At 41.4% G+C, this 25,810-nt stretch overlaps 1 protein-coding gene and 1 long non-coding RNA gene across 14 annotated transcripts in view; one reads left to right on the top strand and one right to left on the bottom strand.

Moving 5' to 3' along the window:
- Positions 1-823: 823 nt before the first annotated feature.
- LOC112194168 lies at positions 824-3,298 on the top strand. Of its 3 annotated transcripts, XR_005808245.1 has the most exons (4): positions 824-1,611; positions 1,681-1,892; positions 2,090-2,150; positions 2,350-3,295. It is a non-coding gene; the product is annotated as an uncharacterized LOC112194168 (long non-coding RNA). The 3 variants fall into 3 exon arrangements; XR_005808246.1 differs by having other exon boundaries at positions 824-1,932; positions 2,350-3,298; XR_005808244.1 differs by having other exon boundaries at positions 824-1,892; positions 2,350-3,296.
- Positions 3,299-3,477: 179 nt separating this feature from the next.
- Positions 3,478-25,810, bottom strand: part of LOC112192881 (putative disease resistance protein RGA3) — a 33,695-nt gene continuing 11,362 nt past the window's right edge. Inside the window, exons 2-19 of one of the 11 annotated variants that reach the window (XM_040516348.1) lie at positions 10,857-13,548; positions 10,445-10,651; positions 10,266-10,341; positions 10,085-10,161; positions 9,869-9,951; positions 9,259-9,490; positions 9,036-9,175; positions 8,807-8,870; positions 8,558-8,646; positions 7,923-8,082; positions 7,125-7,832; positions 6,798-7,032; positions 5,579-5,672; positions 5,332-5,426; positions 4,443-4,540; positions 4,257-4,363; positions 3,980-4,151; positions 3,478-3,889 (exon numbers count right to left, since the gene is read on the bottom strand). In XM_040516348.1, the coding sequence (XP_040372282.1) occupies positions 10,626-10,651; positions 10,857-13,548 (2,718 nt within the window). In that variant the 3' untranslated portion in view covers positions 3,478-3,889; positions 3,980-4,151; positions 4,257-4,363; ... (12 more) ...; positions 10,266-10,341; positions 10,445-10,625. Of the gene's footprint in view, positions 3,890-3,979; positions 4,152-4,256; positions 4,364-4,442; positions 4,541-5,331; positions 5,482-5,578; positions 5,673-6,797; positions 7,833-7,922; positions 8,083-8,557; positions 8,647-8,806; positions 8,884-9,035; positions 9,176-9,258; positions 9,491-9,868; positions 9,952-10,084; positions 10,162-10,265; positions 10,342-10,444; positions 10,652-10,856; positions 13,549-25,810 lie in introns of all 11 variants that reach the window. The other 10 variants (XM_040516350.1, XM_040516349.1, XM_040516347.1 and 7 more) reach the window with 10 other exon arrangements.

Here is a 25,810-nt window from a genome sequence, read left to right as displayed (position 1 = left end):
AGGTGCATTATTGTACTTAGCTCAATGCACAAGACCGGATATCTCATTCGCAGTGAACTTGTTGGCTCGACATAGTTCCTCGCCAACACGCCGCCATTGGATTGGTATAAAGATAATCTTTCGATACTTAAAAGGTACGATTGATATGGACTTGTTTTATCCCTACAGGGAGAAAAGGAAAGAAGGAATTATGGGACTAGATCCCACAAGGCAAAAAGCCACCTTCCGTAATATAAACGCCGGCGACACCATCCATGGTGGCCGACGTTCTCCTCTTCCCCTCCATCAAAATGATAATGATGTTTTGATGGGTTTTGCTGATGCAGGGTATCTCTCTGACCCTCACAAAGGTCGCTCCCAAACAGGTTATGTCTTTACCATGGGAAGCACCGCGATATCTTGGAGATCCACAAAACAGACCCTTGTTGCTACTTCCTCAAATCATGCAGAGATTATTGCTCTACATGAAGCTGTGCGTGAATGCATATGGCTAAGGTCTGTAAATAGACACATTCGAGGAACCTGTGGTTTGAAGTCTACCACAGAAGAACCTACATGCATTTACGAAGATAATGCAGCTTGTATTGAGCAAATGAAATTAGGTTTCATCAAGGGGGACAATACCAAGCATATATCGCCAAAATTCTTCTACAATCAGCAACAACAAACACTTCTAAAAATTGAAGTAAATCAAATCCGATCAGAGGAAAATGTAGCGGACTTATTTACTAAGTCGTTACCAAAATCCCCTTTTGAGAAACATGTGAAGAGTATCGGATTGAGAAGGTTATCCGAACTCCCATGATCTCCAGGGGGAGTCTAAATCAGGGGGAGTATCCAGATACATACTCCACACTCAATGCGCATTGTGCTCTTTTTCTCCTTCGACCAAGGTTGTTTTTTCCCACATGGTTTTATTACTTGGCAAGGTTTTTAACGAGGCAATTTCGAAGCGCATGGCCTAGACAATACTATTGACATGAAATATCCAAGGGGGAGTGTTGTAGTATATATGATTATTGTTGTCATAGTTTATATGTCTATATCATGTATAGGATATGTACTTGAGTATAAAGAGGGGTGCTTAAGTGTAAAGATAGGTATAGTGACTTGTATGATAAGCTTTATGCCAAAGGGGAACAAGCATGGTTATCTCCATCATCACAGCCACAATGCCACAATGTAAAGCTAGAAATGGAGCTGTCATCAAAGTTGTATCATTCTTTAAGCATCTCACACCTCAATTGTATTCCTATAAATACCTCCTTGTATGAGATGAATAAACACACTTGAAAACTCCATTCTCTCTGAAAGATTACCCTCTCTCTGTGTTTCATTTTATACTTGTCCTCAAACATTATTATCTTTTTCTCAAAGCTAATATTTTTGCAGTCTGCATATGGTTCTGCATAGAAACTTTAATGTATTTATAAACAAAATGATGGCTATTAATCTATGGTAGTAGCCATTCCAGATCAGTTCACCAAGTATTCTCCTGATGGCTTTTTCAGGTGACATATAATACACTTTTAAGGGCTCGTAGCAGATATGGTTCTGTAAGTGAAGTACAACAAACTGGCTCTATATATATAAGGACATGCGGAAAGCAGGGTAGATCATCTTGAATTTCAATTCCAAATGAATATCTACATTTTACTAATTAAGAATTTTACTTTGCAGTTACAAGCCCAATGATTATTACCTTGAGCAACTAATTGAGGAGTGGTGTGAAGGAGTTATACAAGACAGCAGCCCGAAACAAGGCGAGTTCAGTTACTGGGACAAAGCGGACATAGGGAGATCTGGAAGTCTGCTTCTTCAAAAAGTTGCAGAACACTTGCAACGGCATATTGCTGACACTTTAGCAGTTCATCTTCAAGGACTTACAACAAGTCAGTAGATTTTTCAAAGCAAAGTTGCTACATTAGATTGGTAAAATGAATGATTGTATTATATATGTTTAAAGAATAGCTAGCCAGTCTGGTTAAACATGTTATTATTCAATTGTGTTTATGTTCAACCTTTTAAAGGATACATCGATCCCTTTGTTCTCGTGTTGAGTGTTTTCAAATTATTATAATGCTAACAGGTTGAAGCTTGGATCGTTGTTCTTGCAGTTCTGCGAATGATCAAAGAGAAGAATACGTTAGGTATGAACAGAATGCTTCACAAGGGTATTGCATTTCAAATGCCTATATTTAATTTGAGAAGCAAATCTATATGAATAAACACTAGGATAGCGTAAGAGTAAGACTCAAGCAAGTGAGATAAAGAACTTAGCATGCGGAACAGTGCTCTGAAGTTTTTAACTTTCAGCTTGTTGAGTTTACAATTTAATTATGGTCGCAGGAGATTCAGTAAAAGATGACATGTTGATCATGGTAGGAGTCCATGATGTGGTCGATGGAGGTTCAACAGCTCACAATTTAGAGGTCAAAAATGCAATAACCAAGCTTCTACTGGATGACTTGGGGCTCAAGGTTCTTTCAACAGTACCTAAAGTTGCACTTGATACTACAATAATATCCGAGAACACTAATGATTCAGATCAAAATTTGGAAGAAAAGACAGTAAGGAATGAATTACAGTCAGAGTTGATTTATTACGCTAGAAGACCAGTGGTTCTGGAAAGGCTACACGTATCCAGGAAATCATTGCAACAATGGCTGCGGAAAAGTTCCCTTAGGAGGTGATATAAGAAAGCAGAAATTTGTACATGCTATTCATAGAACAATAGTTATTCATCCAAAAAAGGAAAAAGAAAAAGAGAGAACAATAATTACCTGTCCTCATAAACGAGGAGTGAGTCATGAACACACAAGACCAGAACTTGCCTTGTGCCAACCCATCGAGTCTGTTGTACTGATCCATATCACATGTAAATTACGAACTGACGGCAAATGTTTGCAAAAACAATGAAGATTCTTTCAGCTTCGTATGAGGTTTTCAGAAACTTGCTGATCTGGAAAACCAACCAGGCAACCACAAGTTCTTTCAATCTCTCACGATCTGCAGCCGAACTGGCAAAATTGAAAATGCTAGAGAATGCTCCAAATTGGGTCAGCTGTAGGCAAATGAGTATAATTCTATATTCATCATATGGAGAAACCAAAGGATTTTGATTCACAAGTCACATCATGATTCATGTAATCAAGTTGTAGAGTACATCAAAACCAAACCTACACAGCTATCCTCAAATCAAAACAACAAAATCTCTAAACATCCAAATACTCAGTGAGTTGTAAGGAGCCTCAGAAGCAACAAGAGCAATCAAATGGACAAAAAGGGGTCCTTCCAGCATCTGCTTTGTTGATACCCAACTCTTCTTCTGTGTAGATAGCAAGGCCATTGTTTGTTCTCTTTTTTGGCCGAGGAGTTTCATACACAGAAGGATAAAAGTTTGTTCTGTACAACAAAACCAAATATTCCACATTGCCAACAAAATCCCTGATAAGCAAGAGAGAAGGAAGAAAGAACTTATAATGAAGAACCTTTCTAAAACACATAATTGTGAGGTTGAATAAAATCACAGTAGGACACCCATGAAAACACGAGATTTATGCGTTAACCCAAATCTCTGCAATGTTTCGGGCTACGCCAGGGTTGTTTGCTACTGGTTTCACTATGAATAATATATGGTTACATCTTACAATAGATTGGCTAAACAGCACTAAGAAGTGAATGGAATGTAGTCCTCCTCTATAATAGAGAGGGAGTCCCTCAAAGCATGGAATTGAAGCTCCTTAAAATGTAGGATTCAGCCCATATAAGACATCCAAAGCTCTCAGAATTGATGGCTACGAGTTTCTTTGTAGCCTACACACAAACCCTCGATATTGCCATAAAATCTCTGATAACAAAGATAAGAAAATCGTGTCCAGTAGTATTGCTGCAAAATGATAAGGAAGAGTTGGTCTGCATATTCAGTACTAGCTTGACATAGAGAAAAACATGAAAACAAATGCTTATACAGTTTTACCTTTGAATGCAAGCTGTTAAATGCTTTCCTGAAACACTCTGGAGGATACTTGAGACACTTTTCCTGATCAGCTTGACTTGACTTCAGAGACTCACGTCCTGGTGGATTTTCTGACTAGCCGCAGGAATATGGACTGATAGTGCTAGCATCAATGGGCAATGGCTTATGAAGTCTGAGACTCATTTACAATATGACAAATCTTAGTCATGAACAATTACCAAAGCATATCTCATTTAATTTGGTGACACCTTGCATAGCTTCAACAGAAGGTACATACTTCAGATTCTTGCATAGTTTTAATGGATAGCTTCCCAACTGGTGATTTTGATGACACTTCAACGGCTTAATAATTGCACTCCACTTCTGAAGTAATTAAAAGGGGAACTGCAAATGAAAATGGACTACCAAAATCAGTCCCTAGAACTAAATTCTCAATAGTTCCAAGAAAATCTCTCCTTTTTACCTCGGTAAACCCAATTGAAAGTCTTGAGCTCATCAGAATGCCTAAGCTAATTGTCAAAACTGAATGTGTCCTAGCTAACCAGAACTACCACCATGCACCTGAAATAAATGACTCGCCTCAGTTACATAAAGTTTGCCAATCATACCAGTCACAATGTGAGTGATCTAATAGTAATGTGGAGAAAAACGACTCGCCTCAGTTACATAAAGTTTGCCAATCATACCAGTCACAATGTGAGTGATCTAATAGTAATGTGGAGAAAAACGACTCGCCTCAGTTACATAAAGTTTGCCAATCATACCAGTCACAATGTGAGTGATCTAATAGTAATGTGGAGAAAACTAATGCTTTCAAATCAGCTAATAATGTTGAAAAGCATAAACTGCATCAATTGACAGGTTGCGTGTATTTTCCCGGTCATTCAGTTCTTAATATCCATTGCAGGATAGAAACATTTCAATGTGGTATTGATTCTATTGAAACTGTTAAGAGGGGGCAAATATGAAGTTCATTCTTATACTGAATTGTAACTCGAATTAAAATTCACAATTGTCTCATGAATTTGCTGGAAAATCCAAACACATCACTGCTCTGTACTCTGTTAAATTGCAGGGAACATCGATATTGAAAGATATTTAAAATATCATGTAGACACTGCAATCCACTGACTGTCCACAAATATGCCCTGAAAGGATCTTGCTATAGGTTTTAGTAATTATTTAGATTCCAGTAAGAACAAAGAGAAAAGTATGTTCTTCAGCAATTGGACAACAATGCATTGACAACCAGCAACGTTTTATTTTTTTTCATTTTCATAGCTCCATCAGAATCAGTCCTATAAAGCTGTAAAGAGACAATATACAATAGTCCACTAATTTGAATAGCATACCTTGAACTTCATGAAATCACGGAATTGCTTGTCCTTATGACTTGAATACAATTCAATAATCTTCTGCAGGGACAAGCCTGCCTCCATGTGTGTCACTGAACAAATCAATGGCTCATATGATAAGTGATGTATAGGGATCTGCAGAAGCTTCTAAAAATGAAGATGGAAGCTTTGTGACAGGGATGTCTTAAGACTCAGAAGAAACTTATAACTTACAGAGAGCTGTAAAAGCTCTTTCGAAACTCACCTCTGAATTTTATTTGGTCTGAGAATGGTTTTGCCTGCACCAAATGACTGCTTATGGTTGCATGACAGCCGTAATCTCAACTACAAAAGAGCAGCTGGCAAGATACAAAATCGCTAAAATTCTTGAGAATCTTATTATTTAGGGAAAAAAATACAAATAGTACCCAAACTATGGGCCACTAGTAACTTTCGTACCTCAACTTCAAAAACTATCATTTTGGTACCTGGACTTTTCACCCCGACCCAAGATTCATACCTGGGATCCACTTTGCCGTTAACGGTGTTAAATTTACAAGGGTAAATCTGTCATTTCACTGTTCATCTCTCTTACCATGGTAATGTTCATTTTTAATTTTTTCTTCCTGAGGAGAGAAAAAAAATTTAAATTTTTTTTGTAAAATGAACAGTACCATGGTAAGAGAGATGAACAGTGAACTGACAGATTTACCCTTGTAAATTTAACACTGTTAACGGCAAAGTGGACGGCATGTATGAATGTTAGGTCGTGTTAGATAATCTGGGTACCATTGTGATAGTTTTTGAAGTTGAGGTACGAAAGTTATTAGTGGCCCGTAATTCAGGTACTGTTTGTAAGTTTTTCCCTAGGGAAAATTTTGGTAAGTGAACCTGAACTATGGACCACTACGAATTTCAGTACATAAAATTCTAAAACATAAACTTTGGTACATCAAATTAAAAGCCCGACTCAATATACATACACGACGTCATTGACGGCGTTAGTTTGTCATATTTTGAGGGGTAAAACGGTCTCTCTGTCTCTTACTTCCCCTTCCTCACTTTACTTTGTCATTTTGCCTCTTAAACCCAAGCCACTCTGCTCATAACCGCCGCCGCCGTCGCCGACGCCTCTGCCCCAACCTCACCACCGGTCTCGACCACACCGACTTTGGCCTCTTCTTCCTGACCTGGTCTCGCCCCTTTCTCGTCCTCCCTCTGTCTCCTCTATCATTCTCTCTCTCTCTCTCCTCTCTTCAGAACTCCATCGGCATGCCCTCCCCTCTCTATTTGGATCGATTCCCACCAAAACAAACATGGTTCTCTTTCCCGAGACAAATCGAGACAACACAATGAGACTCTCACCAATAACTTATCCATCACCAACAATCAATTTCATTCAATATCCCATTCAACACTACTCGAACAATTTCTCAAGCTAGACACAAAACAAGAAACAATTCCTTCTAGAACTTTGAATTTACCTTCAACAAGTCAGATTTGCAGTCTAGGTTTGGACTCCCTCGAAGCAGTTTTCTGAAAACTAGAAGGAGAACTCGGTGATGAACTGGTATCTAAGCCTCACTGTGCACAACCTAGAAATCTTCAAAGTTTAACTTCCACTCAAGGTCAGGCATCGTCCAGGGAATCAGTCGAACCAGAAACTAAGCCCAGACGCGTCGGAGAAGTCGCCAACGTAGAAACAGCATCGAACCCGAGCTAACCCAGAAACCAAGTCGACAAAACTCCATCAATTTTGAAAACCAATTAGCCTAACACGTAGAGAATGGCATGAAGATGAGTTTCCATACCAGATGCAGCTTAATCGGCCGCCGGAAATTGCAGAGGTTGCCGGTGAAGCTTCGGGCTCCTCGTCGTCGGGTTTCCTTTTCCGTTCAATGCATGGACGATCCAAGGATAGTAGGCTATTGACGACGGCGAGATGAAGAAGATGGTGGTCGTCCATCGTTTATTGGTAGTCGGATGGTGGCGCGCCGGCCGGGTTGGGTCTCGGAGGCGTCTCGAGTCACAGGCCATGGAGGGTGAGAAAAGGAGGGCTTCAATTGAGGCCGGGCTGGACTCAGTGAGAGCCTGGGCACAGTGAAGATCGGCCCTCGAGTCGGCTGAAGCGGTTGTGGATGTTGAGGTGAGGGGCTGTAATCGGAGGTGGTGAAAGGCGGTGTAGAAGCCATTTCGAGAGAGAGAGAAAGAGAGAGAGAGAGAGAGAGTCAGAGAGGAAACCATTGACAAGTGAAAAATCTATTTTGCCCTTCATTATATGTGTAATTGCACGACGTCTGACGGAATCATTGACGTCGTGTACGTATATTGGGTCGGGCTTCATATTTGATGTACCAAAGTTTATGTTTTGGAAATTTATGTACTGAAATTCGTAGTGGGCCTTACTTCGGATACTATTCATGATTTTTTCCCTTTTTCCCTATTATTTAAGTATCACAAATGGAAGAGGATTTCAGACTTCAAAGCACCTAGGTACTCGTGCAACTAACCACATTTTGCTGCAAAAGGATAAGGAAGAGTTGGTGTAAGCTTTAATCTAGTGTTTCGACAAAGAGAGCAAAACAAAACAAGGGTCATTCCACTCATACCTGCATGCTGCAAGCTATTGAAAGCTTTCCGCGGAACACCTTTTAAGCTAGCACTTATTTCGACTTGAAGGAGACATCAGAGGAACAAATGAAAAGATTTGGTTGCTGGAAGGCAACCTTTCGAAGATGGCATCCAAACAAACTTACAAACTATGAAAACCTGCGAATAAAACCAGTCAAAGATTGAATGAAGCTGTAGTACGGAAAACAGTTCCAAATCACCCTCTTTATTACTGAGCGACTCATTAAGTCAAGGATTTTTTGCACAGTATATGCTTTCCACTAAAAATCTTTGACTCTGTCTTACATAAGGTATTTAACTTTTTGTGGAAAAGATCTATAAATGTTTCAAATTTGACAACAATATTGAATGACATGGAAACTTCACCAAGTTGTACTTTTCTTTAATCAATTAGACAACACCGTAAGCAAGTTGATAATGAAACGATGGAGGTAGATCTTGCTGTTAAATTTTACTTGGCTTTAAGTATAAACAGAGAGGAATGTATGTTATTTAACAATTGAACAACAAAGCAATGAGAACCAACAACACTTCTTTTTTCTTTCACATATGAATAAATCCTATAAATCTATTAAAGAGAGTACAAAATTAACCAATAATTTGAAAAGCTTACCTTGCCTTGGTGCGGAACTTCATGAAGTTAAGGGATTGCTTAGTGCTTGTAACGTAATAATCACCCTCCACAGGGACATGCCTTGTTCTCTGTGTGTCAATGAATTAACCAACGCATGAGAAAGAAGGAGAAAAGAAAACAAATTTTATCTAATTGATGCCTCATATGACAAGTGACAGGGATCTGAAATTGAAGATGGCAGCTTCGTAACTTGGATGTATTAAGATTGAGAAGTAACTTGTAACTTACAGACAGCGTAACATCTCTTTCGAAATTCATCTCTGAATTTTTTTGGCTTTGAGAATGCTTTTGCCTGCACCGAATGACTGCTTATGGTTACATGACAGCCATAATCTCAAGGACTTGCAAGGTACAAACCTCAAAGTTCTTAAATCTCGACATTTCTGTGAAGTTTCACAAACAGAAAAGCAGGATTGCAGAGACCAACTCTTGAAATTCAGAAGACTAAGAAAACTACCTGCTTCCCCAATTATAGCTTGTGTCTATCATCCATCAGACACCACACACTGTTGCTATGCAAAGATGTCCTTTATAGAATTGTAGTTCAACAGAGCCAAAAAAGATGAAAACTTTGTCCCGCAGTTTTGCTGCAAAGGGCTAGGACAAGAAGAATTGGTTTATATATTCAGCTCTATCTGGACAAATAGGGCAACACAAAAGAAGTGTCATAAGAGTCAAACCTGTACGCTGCATTGTTAAGAAATTTTATTTTCCATGCAACAGCTTCCACGGTAACAATGATTTCTCTGTGAAAAACAGAGTTGGCTAAATAATGTTACACCACTGGTTTGGAGGACAATTCAGAGGAACAAAGTGAAAGGTTCTTTTGATGAAAGGGAACATTGGGAGATGGCATGAGAAGCCTATGAGTTTAGCTGACTCAACTACTCCTCATCTGGTGTTTCAGAGAGCCTGCAAATCAAACAAGTTTCATTTTGAATGATGCTGTAGTAATATGGAAACCAACCATAGTCTATTGCTTTCGAGTAATAATGTCGAATACCAAAGACTTCACTAAGTTGTAGGAAGTGTGTATCTTCTTCGTATAGTCTCAATCCCCAACAACAAAGACCTAAACTACTCTATAAACTTCGTAATAAATTTTTCCAGGGCAACTAACAGATTTATATGCTTGTATTCATATTCTATCAATGCTCGATACTTATGCTATACACGCTTCAGTCAGTTTACGTGTCCGCAAACATGCATGTGGAAGTGTTTACATATATATCGCCATAGGAATGAGTAAATAGCAACCATGTAAGGGAAATAATAAATCAATGGAAGTACCAGGACTCTGTTTGCACAACAGCTATTCCTCCAATTTAGCAAAAACCTCCAGAAATTGTTTGCCAAAAACAAACTAGATGCCCCTGTAGAAACAACATATTGAATGGATTTATTTTTATATTTTGCTCATAATATAATGAGTACATAAATATAGAAAAGACAGCATACTAAATGAATAGCAAGAAGGAAATATAGAATCACTGCCTTACTCTATACCTTAAAATTGTCTTGATTGTAGGATTCCCCAAATCAAACTTCAAGGCCTTAAGTATATCAGCCTCCATTTTGCACACCTTTTCAATCATAAGAAGTATCAATCTACAGCACTACATTTTATAGAACAGTGGGAGAAATAGAAAACACTTGCTAAGATCAGAAACTGAAATTTGAAACTCACCTCTTCCTTAGTGTATGTATTATCTGTTATGTAACACAATTCTTCAGCATGTGGAGGTGTGATCTCCTCATACTTCCTATTAACCACAAAAAAGAAAGGATTGTCAACACGATCCATATTAGTTCAGTAAGGATTATCAACAGCTAAACCCTCTCAATTTTCATTGATTTGGGACTTACAAGGCAACCAGCAGCATTGAAGAAACACCGAATAACTGAAGCATTTTCCGATCAAAAACATGCAAAGATAGCAACGTACGAAACAGTCAGGTAGAGTGTCAGAGAGGAACTTCTACTTCTCTGCAACTTCCACGAACCAAGACTCCTCTTTAAGGAATTTATTGTACTCGGAGTGCGTTGGTCAATTCTCGATTTTTTTATCTCCAACTAATAGAAAAGAAGTTTGGTCAGTGCTAGATTAAAACAAGAAATAGGGATTTTCACAGCAACAATCACACACTCAAAACTTTTCAATTCAGTTTGCCTTTTCAAACTAATAGACAGATTAACTAAAATCAGAAGAGAAGAGAAGAGAAGAATCAAATGGCCCAATTTAACAACTAGTTTAGTAATAGATGAAAAAAAGTCTTACTCGTGATGAATCGAAGATGACGAATCTTAGGCCACTCTTCGTCGCTCTCCTCCCTGCATCTATCTTCTAGAAGGGGACAGCCGCGGATGCGTATCTCTTTCAATTTGGTGAGGCGTCGCATAGCTTCCACAGAAGGTAGATACATTAGAATCTTGCAATACCCAACAGTCAGGTCCTCAAGAGATGCAAGGTTTTCCAACCATTCTGGAATAGCTTCCACTCCGTAAAAGAAGTCTATTTCCAAGTGTCTTAAAGAAGGCAAGTGTTGAATTTGTTCTGGGAGAGACTTGAGCTTATCCCACCCCCAGATGCTTAATGATTCAAGCTGTGGTATAGCCTGAAAAGCTGGGAATGCATCGAGCTCCGAGCAGAAAGGACCAATTGTCAATTTCTTCAAACGGGTGAGGCTGCATGACTGTGACGATGCTTCTAACCCATCCCGTAGACATGTCAATTTACCACAATGAGAAATCTCCAAGCTGCGGAGGGATGTGAGCTTGTCTGAACTCGGAATAGTCTCTAGATTATCGCAACCCCATATCGTCAATTTTTGAAGAGATTCAAGGGTTTGAAGAAATGCACTAAATTCTGACCCCATTTGTGCCCTTGGGTATCCTTTGATTGTCAATTGACGGAGTGATGTGAAGCCTCCTCGTGAAATTGGAAGAGAGTCTAGATCACTTATACACAACTGTTGGAGGGATGTACTCAGATTTTCGATGGAAATGGATGGTACCTTAGGGCAACTTATTATCTCCAAACTCCGAATAGAGGTACAGTCTTCCAGTCCACCCGGTAGGCTTGATAATTGGGGACAGTGTTTTATATCTAATTCACCAAGAGATGGGAGGCCTTGTGAAAATGGAATGGAAGTTATTTTATAGCAGAGCCTCACAATCAATGTTTCAAGGGAGGTGAGACCACCGTGTGTAGCATCTGGGATGTACTCTAGATTGTAACAAAATCCCAACATCAGCGCTTTAAGAGAAGGTGTGAGTAGCCCATCAGGTAAATATTTCAGATTCGCACAACCCCATATCTTCAAATATGAAAGAGATGCGCAGCAGTACTCAGATCCTTGTGATTGGGGAGAAATACAAATCAAGTCCCAACAACTGTCCATATCCAAAACTGCAAGATTCTTGTTGTTTTCTAACATCCCTTCCGGCAGACATGTAAGTCCATGCACATCAGATAAGCTGAGATGAGTGAGAGTGGTGAGTTGATTGCTTAGAATACTTGTTATTGGCCTGCCTTCGCTTCTCATGCCTTTTATCACCAACTTCTTGAGAGATGGAAAATGACTGGGAGCACTTGTCAGTTGTCGACAGTGAATCAAGATCAGCTCCTCAAGGCAAGGAAACACCACCCTACTTCCTCTCTCTGTTGGCGCTTCCATCCATTCAATCAGGTTCGGTGCCTCCTTAATATGCAGTGTTTTCAAAGCAGGGAACAAAGGCCGTGCCTCTTTACTTGATTCATTTCCACAGTTAACATGATTATCACCATAAAACTCGGATCCTATACGAGTTAGCTTCTCCATTCTCTTAATCTTAACACAACTAAGATAGGGTAAATGACCAAGTACTGGTACTCCTTCACAATTGTTGCAGCCCAATAATTCAATATCTTTCAAATTGTTGGCTAGCAATAACCATGACGGAAATTTAACACCCATGAATTCATGAATCTCCAAAAATTCCAAACTAGAATGTGGTCGGAGGCCTTCTAGTACATCGTCATTGTTCTCCACATTGTGGCTTGGCCCACTGAGCTTCCAATCAAGGATTAACTTGCGTATATGTTTCTTCTCTACCAAGTTTGCTTTCTGCGCTTCTTCTCCATCCCCTACATTTTCCAATCCATAAATAGACAAGGTGTTGTGCAATTGGTTTAAACCACTCAATTCCTCAATTCTCAGACCTGTCTCTGTACTCACCTTGAGAAAAGGTAATGACCGGAGATTAATGAACCGTCCCAGTATCCCACCTGCAACTTTCATATATCTACCAAAACAAATGTGCCGCAAGTTGGTCAAATTTGCAATTTCTGTTGGAAACTCTTCAAGTTGATAAGGTACTTTCAGCGTCTGCATATTATAAAGCTTCCCAATAGATTTGGGAAGTGCTTTCATTCTTGTTTTCAATACATTCAAATACCTCAAGTGTTTCAACTTTCCAATAGAATCCGGCAACACCTCAATATCTGCATTGTATAAGTTTAAGACACGTAAAGATTTCGAGGTAAGTAAATTGCTCCCAAGGTCTTCTCCATTTGAAAAAAGTGAGCGTGAGTTCCCTGATTTTGATACACGTGCTGCAAGATCATGCACAAGATCGTGCATCTTACATTTGGTAACATTACCACCATAATCCCTTGTAACGTCTTGAAATAAAGACTTCCCCAATAGAATATGAAAATATTGATTACCTCTCTCCTCCATCTCAGAACAAGAGTCAAGCCATCCCTGAGCCATCCAAAGTTGGATCAAGTCATCTTTTTCAATATCAACATCTTTGATGAACATCGAGCAATATGCAAAACATTGTTTCAAGGATGGTTTCAATTCATCAAAACTCAACTTTAGAATTGAAAAAATTCTCTTTTCTCCTTCTCGTGAATCCCATATTTTACTGTTCACAATTGCTCGCCATTCATCACTTGTTTTAGAGCGTAGCACGTCTCCCAAAACCTATTATTAGTTGATCATGTGTCAGATTTATATTAAATAGTAGCATGAGTACAATAATAGCTACTTAACCACTTTTATCCCCAAAGTTGTGATAGAGAAAAAAAGAATTAAAAGAAAAGATAAGTGTTACTGTATCAAATTTCCTTGACCCAAAACACCAAAATAAGCCAAAATTATCTCACTTACCCCAGCAACATATTTTTATTCTCACTAACCCAATTTAAAGTAAAATGACAATTTTACCCTTAACCTAATTAATAAACTACATTTTATGCCACTCATTATCAACCTCTCTCTCTCTCTCCCCACATCGACTCCAGACTAGTCTCTTTCTCTTCACATCGACTCCAGGCCAGAAGTCGACGTTGGCGGCCTCTGGCATCTCCTCCCTTCGCCTGAATCTACGTCACCACCTTCCTCGTCATCCTCACCTGCTCGATCAGCGCCTCCGTCTCCTTCGCCACGAAGCCGCCCATTGCCCTCAGGGCTATCCAAATCTAGTATAGGCATGTCCGACTCTTGCAACTGCTTCAAGAGAAAAAGAATGGAATCATATTCTTACAGGCTACTGAATTCATTTACTACGATGAAAATCAGTACATAAGGATTGCAGATTGCAATGATCCTTGTTTCGATAACGTCGACATCAAAGATCTTCCTTATCAAACTCCTCTGATCGATCTTGATCAAGAATGGCAGCCAACTACCACCAGCAACAACAAGGTGCAGAATTGGTTACTCGACAGCGAGTATGAATGGCCAAGAGGAAGTACTGAAAGTAAATCAGTACAGGAAGTTGAACAAAGTTTCAGAAACTTCCAAATCCAAGATACTCTTGGATACAACAGAATGGCGAAAACAGAGCCAAAGTTCTACGAAGATTACGAAGAACCTGTTGTAGAGGCAGAAACAGAAATGCCTACGTGGAACAATGCTACTTACAGCAAAACTCCATATTTAAGAGCCAAAGTCGATAATTGGCCAGCCAGAAGTGGAAACACCAAGCGTGTAACATTCACAAGGCGAATGGATCCAGAGAAAGGAATCGGAGAAGATCTTCCTTTTCCCCTCCTCAACATCTCCAACGTTGATCCTCAAAAGTATATCCATGCTTTTGATCTCTGGAAGAGCAGAGTGATCGGACTCTCTCGGGGCAAAGTCTTTGCCAATGGCGCAGATATGTTCACCTGGATGGAAGGTACACTTGGAAGCATCCTTACCTACCATTGGGACGCAGTTAAATCCGGCCCAGCTGAACTAGTCAAGGAATATCAAGACACGATGAACCTTGGCACCAACCCCAACAATTTCATATGTATGTTGGAAGGATCTCTTTTTGGATCAATTGGTTATCCAACCATTACGCTCGACCGAGCAAAGAAAGCTCTCAGAAACTTTGAGCAGCTTACACTTTCAGATATGAACAGCATAAAACACTTCTGTCGAGATGCTATCACCTACGTGAACATGTCTGGAAATGCCATGGATAAACCTACAATCCTTAGGTTTTTCATGAAGATCCCTGATCCTATTGGAAAGGAAATGTATGCCAAATGGGAAGACTACTCAAAGGCGTATACATGGATAAGTATCACACACGCTGTGACATGGCTAATGGATCAACTCGAGAAGAAGTGTTCTCTCAACGAGTCCAATGCTCAATTAAAGAAGCGGTTCAACTTCTGCGAAGAAGCACCTATTTACGGAGTGCAAACCTATCCAGCAAAGGAACAAAAGAAGCAGCCCAACTACAGAAGGCCCGCTTATGCTGGAAAACCTACTTCAGGCCCAAAACATGTGCCCAGAAGAAACGCACCTCCTCATGTGCAGAAAAGACCCAAGATAATAGCAACCAAGTTACATTATCTCAGAAGGTCTCAAGCCCAGGCTCCACACCTTGACGAACACCATGTCAAAAGAATCAAGCACCACATGCTTGATGGACCTGAGTTGCAATGCTTCGTTTGCCAGAAGCCCGGCCACTCTAACACTGAGTGTCCAAGTCTGATGAACCTCTGCTGTCAAGAAGCAGAAATTACTAAGGCCACCAAGATGCCTATAGTAAAGATCAGACCGAGAGAAATCATCAACGACGATGATTCGCTGTATTCTATAATCAGCGCAAATCAAGAAATTCTCTACGACGAGGATGCTACGACCTCAGAAGAATCTGAAGTCAGCTACGTTATGGATTCTTTCGAATAATGGAGGATACGCTTTACTCGCATATCGACACCAACAGACCTTGGTTCGGAGGTTTTGGTGCTAAAGCTCCAGAAGATCCAGACACGTTCCATGACCCAGAACGACGAATCACCATTCTCGGATTCAATGTCCGTAGAACAAAGGAGATACAATGCGAACACAAGTTTTCGCATACCGGCTCGGAAGAGAAACCTTGCAAGGTTTGCAGATACTTCCCAGATAGGCAGAATAGGACTAAGTGTGCCCATTGCTACCTTGAAGGATGCAAGAAATGTCTTCTCAAACTCTTTCCAGAAGCAAATTTCCAGGACGGAAATCCAGCTGAAGATGATCCACCAATTGACAAAATCACTGTCAAAAGAATTTAGTTGATCATGCTCGAGAATGAAATCCTCAAGCAACAGCTAAAAGAACTCACTCAGAAGTTCGAAAGTCTTGAAGCACGAGTCAGTGTTTCCGAATCTGACATTATCCACCTATCTAGAGGAGATGAAAGGACCAACAGAGTTCTCTGGATAATCAGACGACAGGCCCCTGACGAAGTCAAGGCCCAACTCGATGAAGCTTTTCAACGGCCCGAGTCTAGCAGTCAACACAGCCCTCAATATGGGTATTGACAAGCTATGGTACAGTGACGACCCATACGACATTCCTGGATGGGGACCGCGTCACAATCCAACAAAAGAACAGCCCAAGCCTGTTTCTTTGCCTGATCTCATCGACTTCAGCGAAGAATGGACCAGTCCTCAAGAAACTCCTGAGCAGTCCATGATGATGAGAACTACAGCTGTTGACACAGCCATAATCCATAATGAATACGGATCTAATTCAAACATTTTCTCCTTAACAGAGGAAGAAAGAATTGCAGAATCTCAGCAATTAATGGGGCTAGCACTCAAGGCAAGATCTGATGCTCAGCACAGTGCTAAATATGGTTTAACCTGCAACAACAGTGAAACCATGGTGGCCATGAAGATCCGAGGGAGAATCGGTATTCGCCATCCTACAAATCCCAAAGAAATTCTTTATCAAGAATTAACTTGTCTCCTAGACACAGGAGCCACTACTTGTTGCATCGACGAAAACCTCGTCCTTGAAGCTCACAAGCATGAGTTGTCAATCCCAATGACCACTATAGGATTCATGGGAGATGCTTACCAATACAAGTACGCTATACGCGAGAAGGTAACCATTCAGTTCAGAGATCATTGTGACGAATGGGGATGCTCTTATCCGTTACCTTACAAGCAAACATGGCTCGCACCATTGCAGAAGACCAATATGAAAGAAGATTTCATCATTGGGCTCAGATTCCTATTTGCTAGGAAAGGAGGTGTAAACGTAACAGCAAACTTTGCTACGTTTTACAAAGAAACTACAGTCAGCCCATTGACTACAGTTTATGAAAAGCCCATCCTATATACAGGAAGCGGTCAGCCCATCACCTTCACAACAAGCCTTCACGACATCATAATATCAGACGTTGCTGGAAAGCGTGGTGGAACCCCTCCCCAAAATCTCAAAATCCTAGGCTCAAAGGACCAGAGACTCCGCAGAAGAAAAAGCCTAAAAAGCAATTCTTCAAAGCCCAAGAGAAAGACAACTGCCCCTGTGCAGTAAAAGGCATATGTAAGATCCCTGAGCTTATAGATCTCATATGTGACGAAGTATTGGAAACAAGTCCAGTACAGCTTGACTTCGAAGAAGAAGCCCTATTCGGAGCAGACTACTATTCAATCCAAGAAATAGTAGATGAAGTCAAAGCCCAACACTATTCATGCAGAATAGAAGAAAGTCAAACCCAAGCGGTAAAAGGCTACAAGATGATCAGGCATCAAGTTCAGAACATGATCAACAAGCTTGAACATGATAAACTCATCACTGATGAAGTCGAAGGAGGTTTCGATTATCTCAGAAATGGACAGGTGTGCAAGTTCCCAATCAAAAACGAGAACTACATCATCACATCCAAAGAGCTAGTGTTAGGAAATGCTGACACTAAAGAAGCAGCAAAGCATGTTGCCGAACTCTTAAAAACTGGAGTAATTGAGTACAGTCAATCCCAGCATCGATCACAAGCATTCATTGTCGCTAATGAGTCTGAACGACGAAGAGGCAAAACCAGAATGGTGATTGATTACAGGCGGTTAAATTACAACTGCGAGAGAGACGCTTACTCTCTACCAAACTTGATGAGACTCATCAACAAGATCCAAGGGTCAAAGTTTATGAGCAAGTTCGATGCCAAGTCGGCTTTTCATCAGATTCCTTTGGCACCAGAGTCAAAGTCATGGGGAGCTTTCGCTACACCACAAGGACTTTATCAGCCAAAGAGGATGCCATTTGGGTATAAAAACGCTCCAGGCGTATGGCAAAGATTCCTAGACGGAGTTCTAAGTTCTTTAACGGACTTTTGCATCTGGTATGTCGACGACATATTATTATTCTCTAAATCAGAGAATGAGCACAGTATGCATTTAATGCAATTCTTCAGAGCAATTGAAAAAGGCAGAGTCCTGCTCAGCAAGAAGAAGATGCAACTCTATCAGAACAGAGTATCATTTCTCGGTACAGAGATTGGTAATGGAGAAATCAGACTTCAGCCACATATCACCAAAAAATTACTTGAAGAGTTTGGTGATACTTTTTCCAGTAAAAATGAACTACAGAAGTTCCTGGGAATAGTAAACTACGCGAAGCCGTGGTTAAAAGATGTCGGCAAGATTGCTGGTCCACTTTACGCTAGGACCGGGACAGCACCTTGGATTCCTTTCTCGGAGGAAGACGCCAAGATTGTCAGAATTATTAAAGCAAGGTGTGCAGAGCTACCCACTGTTCACATGCCGATTGATGACGAGTACCTTGTCGTTGGTACAGATGGGTCCCTAGAAGGTTGGGGCGGTGTGCTTTATGCTAAAGCAAATAAGTATTCACCGAAAAAAGACGAAAAGATCTGTCGGTATGGCAGTGGAATCTTTAAAGAAAAAGCAAAAAGATTCACGTCTATGGAAGCTGAGCTGTTAGCTGTCTGCTATGCACTAGAGAGCTTCAAACTGTTCCTTATCCCGAAGGAAGAGATAACAGTCTGTACGGATTGTGCTGCTATAGTATCGCACTACGAAAAGCAACTGGAAGGAACGGCTAGCAAAGGTCGATGGGTCTCATTCGCTGCAAGGATCGAGCTCATAAATCCTTCTATAAATTTCGAGCATGTTAAAGGGAAAGATAACTCACTCCCAGATCTGCTCTCTCGTCTTAAATCAGCTGGGTTACAACCCATCAGCCCTGGTGAGTACGAGAGCTCTCTAAAACTCAGAGAGAAAGCTGGTTACAATATCAGCAAGGCGGAGTGGCGCCAAATTAACTCTCCTTTCCGACAGGAGATTGAAGCCCAGAAGCGGCAATATGAAGAAGCAATCAGGCTTCAGACAGCCGCAAGGCGGGAGGTATACTAATCCTCCACCCCAAGTTGGGATCACTCCCAACAAAGGAAAAGCTGCCATCGTCAGCACCAAGCAGGCCATCCAGAGGACGCTTGCACATGAAGTCTTCTCAGGTTATGAGAAAACAGAGACCACCTCCTTTGGTCAAATCAAGCTCTTTAACGAGCCCGGACATATCTTCAGAACTCAGAAGACGTCCTATCTGCTCAAAGACGTGGAGCAGATTCTCCTCAACAACGTATACACGTGTATGCTAGAGAGTAACCCAAGAACCCAAAGCGGTCACCAAGACTGTGTCACAGTCTGTCAAGCTGTTGCTAACCACTTCGAAAGAAGCAACAGAGGCTACCCTCTATATGTAGTTAGAGGAGAAGTCGCCGAGCCCGGTATCTATGCAGACTGGGACAAAGCATGGGCCATCATCACCGAAGCCCAAAATACTAAGACCCCAGACGGGAGTCGATTCTTCAGACCTAGCTGGAGAGGAGCGTATACCCTTGAGGACGCTCTAAGAAAGGCGGAAAATCGGATTAAGGGAGCCCCTTACATCGAAGCCGGCATCCTCAAAAAGACGGATGACAATCTCAGCTACAAGCATGTAGCAACCAGAGATTATAAAACTGAGGGAAAAACTCAAGAGCTTATACTCAAGGAGCTCAACGAGAAGAGTGCTTTACTCAATCAGAAGGATGAAGCTCTCGAAAAGGCTAGCAAACAGATAGCCGTCCTCAAAGAAGAAGTTGCTCACTGGAAGCAGCTCGCAGGCTTCGAAGACATTGTCAAAGGAGCAAAACACCTCAACGGTGAAAGAAACTTGGCTGTTACTCCTAGCAAGCCAATTTCTCAAATGATTGTTGCCTCCAGCAACGTACCTGTTGTCAACCCTAGACAGCCTGTCCTAGCTATACCTAGCTATCAACAGGAACTTTTCCCTAAACAGGTAATAGCTAAAGCAGTACAAGCTACCGCTAGCATTCCCAGCTCGTCCAAGAGTCCTGCTGAAAAAGCTTCTAACGAAGAACACAGCATCAGGATGCAAACCCTCAGATTAAAACTTGAGGAACAAAAGCTTGCTAATGAGAAGCTAAAAATTGAAAATCAATTATTCTCACAACAGGCGAAGCTTAACCAGCAAGAAATTGTAGAACAAACTGCAAAAAGAATTGCTGAAGATTTCCTTGCCAAAAATTACGGCAATTTCTCAGGCGAACTCAAGCTTGAAGAACAGGAGATGAAGTTGCTATTCGAGCAACAAAGCAAAGGTGGATCTTCGTTGCCAACGCAAGAAGACAAAGAAAGCCAGACTAGTAACAGTCCAAAAGGCTTTTTTCACACCAGTCCACTAGCCGAAAGGTGGGCAGACATGGCCGACAAGGATGATAAAGACAGCCACTCATCAAAAGAGGCCAAAGACGTGTAAAGCAAGACGCGTCAAAAGGATAAGAAAGCTCAGACAGCTGTTATCCATTAGGAAGCACAGTCGCTTCATTAAAGCCGCACAGCTGGCTCAACCAAGGGCATATCAGTCCTTCAATGTAAAAGTCCTTCAGTATATAAGAAGGCTCTATGTCGAAATGAAGGATATAGAAAAATCCCACCAGAGGATTGATAGGATAATAGGATACTCTCTCTGAGAGAAGGAGCCTTCGTCTCCACCCATGTAGCCTTCGGGCATATTTAAATAAATACCTCTGTAGCTCTGCTACATGAGTTCATCTCTTCAGTCTTTACAGTAAACTTCTTTTTCTAAGATCCTCGAAAAGAGGAAAGTCTAGAAGTAACATGGGTAGATTTCCACACCAAAAATAGTGTTTTTCTGTTTGTAAATCCTGTCTTTTGTTTTTGCAAATTCGCACAAACCATAGAGGTGAGGATGTTAGATAAACCTCCGTGTTTTGTTGGAGCCATCCATTTCTCCGGGTTACTGCACCCAGGACTCTTCCTGAGCAGTGCAGACTGGGTACGAATGGTGTTTTATCCAAACACTTCCGGGTTAAACTGTCTTTGAGTTAGAACAATAGGAGTGAGCATCTGGTTAGGAGGGTATACTGAGATTGGAAGTTGTCTGCTTCGGTTGCAAGATTAGTGTCTAGCTAGTTATTAAAGTAGTCGAAACCAGAGGGGAGTAGGTTAAGGTTTAAGAACGTAGCGGTGATAGTACCTGAAAGTACCTGAAAGTACCTCAAGGATAGCGCAGAAGGAGTAAGTCGCGAAGGATAGGGAAGGATAGGGAAGGATAGGGAAGGGTAACCGGGACCGTTCGCCCAGTAACAATTGAAAGCCTCGTTAAAGTTTCAAAAGGGCTATCCAAATCTAGTATAGGCATGTCCGACTCTTGCAACTGTGTCGTCTCAACTATACACCCTAAGTAGCTTAAGAAAGCCACCAGGTTAGCAGCTAGATCCTAGCGTTCTTAAGCGTGGCTTTCTTAAGCTACTTAGGGTGTATAGTTGAGACGACACAGTTGCAAGAGTCGGACATGCCTATACTAGATTTGGATAGCCCTTTTGAAACTTTAACGAGGCTTTCAATTGTTACTGGGCGAACGGTCCCGGTTACCCTTCCCTATCCTTCCCTATCCTTCCCTATCCTTCGCGACTTACTCCTTCTGCGCTATCCTTGAGGTACTTTCAGGTACTTTCAGGTACTATCACCGCTACGTTCTTAAACCTTAACCTACTCCCCTCTGGTTTCGACTACTTTAATAACTAGCTAGACACTAATCTTGCAACCGAAGCAGACAACTTCCAATCTCAGTATACCCTCCTAACCAGATGCTCACTCCTATTGTTCTAACTCAAAGACAGTTTAACCCGGAAGTGTTTGGATAAAACACCATTCGTACCCAGTCTGCACTGCTCAGGAAGAGTCCTGGGTGCAGTAACCCGGAGAAATGGATGGCTCCAACAAAACACGGAGGTTTATCTAACATCCTCACCTCTATGGTTTGTGCGAATTTGCAAAAACAAAAGACAGGATTTACAAACAGAAAAACACTATTTTTGGTGTGGAAATCTACCCATGTTACTTCTAGACTTTCCTCTTTTCGAGGATCTTAGAAAAAGAAGTTTACTGTAAAGACTGAAGAGATGAACTCATGTAGCAGAGCTACAGAGGTATTTATTTAAATATGCCCGAAGGCTACATGGGTGGAGACGAAGGCTCCTTCTCTCAGAGAGAGTATCCTATTATCCTATCAATCCTCTGGTGGGATTTTTCTATATCCTTCATTTCGACATAGAGCCTTCTTATATACTGAAGGACTTTTACATTGAAGGACTGATATGCCCTTGGTTGAGCCAGCTGTGCGGCTTTAATGAAGCGACTGTGCTTCCTAATGGATAACAGCTGTCTGAGCTTTCTTATCCTTTTGACGCGTCTTGCTTTACACGTCTTTGGCCTCTTTTGATGAGTGGCTGTCTTTATCATCCTTGTCGGCCATGTCTGCCCACCTTTCGGCTAGTGGACTGGTGTGAAAAAAGCCTTTTGGACTGTTACTAGTCTGGCTTTCTTTGTCTTCTTGCGTTGGCAACGAAGATCCACCTTTGCTTTGTTGCTCGAATAGCAACTTCATCTCCTGTTCTTCAAGCTTGAGTTCGCCTGAGAAATTGCCGTAATTTTTGGCAAGGAAATCTTCAGCAATTCTTTTTGCAGTTTGTTCTACAATTTCTTGCTGGTTAAGCTTCGCCTGTTGTGAGAATAATTGATTTTCAATTTTTAGCTTCTCATTAGCAAGCTTTTGTTCCTCAAGTTTTAATCTGAGGGTTTGCATCCTGATGCTGTGTTCTTCGTTAGAAGCTTTTTCAGCAGGACTCTTGGACGAGCTGGGAATGCTAGCGGTAGCTTGTACTGCTTTAGCTATTACCTGTTTAGGGAAAAGTTCCTGTTGATAGCTAGGTATAGCTAGGACAGGCTGTCTAGGGTTGACAACAGGTACGTTGCTGGAGGCAACAATCATTTGAGAAATTGGCTTGCTAGGAGTAACAGCCAAGTTTCTTTCACCGTTGAGGTGTTTTGCTCCTTTGACAATGTCTTCGAAGCCTGCGAGCTGCTTCCAGTGAGCAACTTCTTCTTTGAGGACGGCTATCTGTTTGCTAGCCTTTTCGAGAGCTTCATCCTTCTGATTGAGTAAAGCACTCTTCTCGTTGAGCTCCTTGAGTATAAGCTCTTGAGTTTTTCCCTCAGTTTTATAATCTCTGGTTGCTACATGCTTGTAGCTGAGATTGTCATCCGTCTTTTTGAGGATGCCGGCTTCGATGTAAGGGGCTCCCTTAATCCGATTTTCCGCCTTTCTTAGAGCGTCCTCAAGGGTATACGCTCCTCTCCAGCTAGGTCTGAAGAATCGACTCCCGTCTGGGGTCTTAGTATTTTGGGCTTCGGTGATGATGGCCCATGCTTTGTCCCAGTCTGCATAGATACCGGGCTCGGCGACTTCTCCTCTAACTACATATAGAGGGTAGCCTCTGTTGCTTCTTTCGAAGTGGTTAGCAACAGCTTGACAGACTGTGACACAGTCTTGGTGACCGCTTTGGGTTCTTGGGTTACTCTCTAGCATACACGTGTATACGTTGTTGAGGAGAATCTGCTCCACGTCTTTGAGCAGATAGGACGTCTTCTGAGTTCTGAAGATATGTCCGGGCTCGTTAAAGAGCTTGATTTGACCAAAGGAGGTGGTCTCTGTTTTCTCATAACCTGAGAAGACTTCATGTGCAAGCGTCCTCTGGATGGCCTGCTTGGTGCTGACGATGGCAGCTTTTCCTTTGTTGGGAGTGATCCCAACTTGGGGTGGAGGATTAGTATACCTCCCGCCTTGCGGCTGTCTGAAGCCTGATTGCTTCTTCATATTGCCGCTTCTGGGCTTCAATCTCCTGTCGGAAAGGAGAGTTAATTTGGCGCCACTCCGCCTTGCTGATATTGTAACCAGCTTTCTCTCTGAGTTTTAGAGAGCTCTCGTACTCACCAGGGCTGATGGGTTGTAACCCAGCTGATTTAAGACGAGAGAGCAGATCTGGGAGTGAGTTATCTTTCCCTTTAACATGCTCGAAATTTATAGAAGGATTTATGAGCTCGATCCTTGCAGCGAATGAGACCCATCGACCTTTGCTAGCCGTTCCTTCCAGTTGCTTTTCGTAGTGCGATACTATAGCAGCACAATCCGTACAGACTGTTATCTCTTCCTTCGGGATAAGGAACAGTTTGAAGCTCTCTAGTGCATAGCAGACAGCTAACAGCTCAGCTTCCATAGACGTGAATCTTTTTGCTTTTTCTTTAAAGATTCCACTGCCATACCGACAGATCTTTTCGTCTTTTTTCGGTGAATACTTATTTGCTTTAGCATAAAGCACACCGCCCCAACCTTCTAGGGACCCATCTGTACCAACGACAAGGTACTCGTCATCAATCGGCATGTGAAGAGTGGGTAGCTCTGCACACCTTGCTTTAATAATTCTGACAATCTTGGCGTCTTCCTCCGAGAAAGGAATCCAAGGTGCTGTCCCGGTCCTAGCGTAAAGTGGACCAGCAATCTTGCCGACATCTTTTAACCACGGCTTCGCGTAGTTTACTATTCCCAGGAACTTCTGTAGTTCATTTTTACTGGAAAAAGTATCACCAAACTCTTCAAGTAATTTTTTGGTGATATGTGGCTGAAGTCTGATTTCTCCATTACCAATCTCTGTACCGAGAAATGATATTCTGTTCTGATAGAGTTGCATCTTCTTCTTGCTGAGCAGGACTCTGCCTTTTTCAATTGCTCTGAAGAATTGCATTAAATGCATACTGTGCTCATTCTCTGATTTAGAGAATAATAATATGTCGTCGACATACCAGATGCAAAAGTCCGTTAAAGAACTTAGAACTCCGTCTAGGAATCTTTGCCATACGCCTGGAGCGTTTTTATACCCAAATGGCATCCTCTTTGGCTGATAAAGTCCTTGTGGTGTAGCGAAAGCTCCCCATGACTTTGACTCTGGTGCCAAAGGAATCTGATGAAAAGCCGACTTGGCATCGAACTTGCTCATAAACTTTGACCCTTGGATCTTGTTGATGAGTCTCATCAAGTTTGGTAGAGAGTAAGCGTCTCTCTCGCAGTTGTAATTTAACCGCCTGTAATCAATCACCATTCTGGTTTTGCCTCTTCGTCGTTCAGACTCATTAGCGACAATGAATGCTTGTGATCGATGTTGGGATTGACTGTACTCAATTACTCCAGTTTTTAAGAGTTCGGCAACATGCTTTGCTGCTTCTTTAGTGTCAGCATTTCCTAACACTAGCTCTTTGGATGTGATGATGTAGTTCTCGTTTTTGATTGGGAACTTGCACACCTGTCCATTTCTGAGATAATCGAAACCTCCTTCGACTTCATCAGTGATGAGTTTATCATGTTCAAGCTTGTTGATCATGTTCTGAACTTGATGCCTGATCATCTTGTAGCCTTTTACCGCTTGGGTTTGACTTTCTTCTATTCTGCATGAATAGTGTTGGGCTTTGACTTCATCTACTATTTCTTGGATTGAATAGTAGTCTGCTCCTAATAGGGCTTCTTCTTCGAAGTCAAGCTGTACTGGACTTGTTTCCAATACTTCGTCACATATGAGATCTATAAGCTCAGGGAT

Source organism: Rosa chinensis, chromosome 3, assembly GCF_002994745.2.
Source record: "Rosa chinensis cultivar Old Blush chromosome 3, RchiOBHm-V2, whole genome shotgun sequence".
In the NCBI taxonomy this organism is placed as follows: Eukaryota; Viridiplantae; Streptophyta; class Magnoliopsida; order Rosales; family Rosaceae; genus Rosa; species Rosa chinensis.
This window is presented reverse-complemented; position numbering and strand designations above follow the sequence as displayed.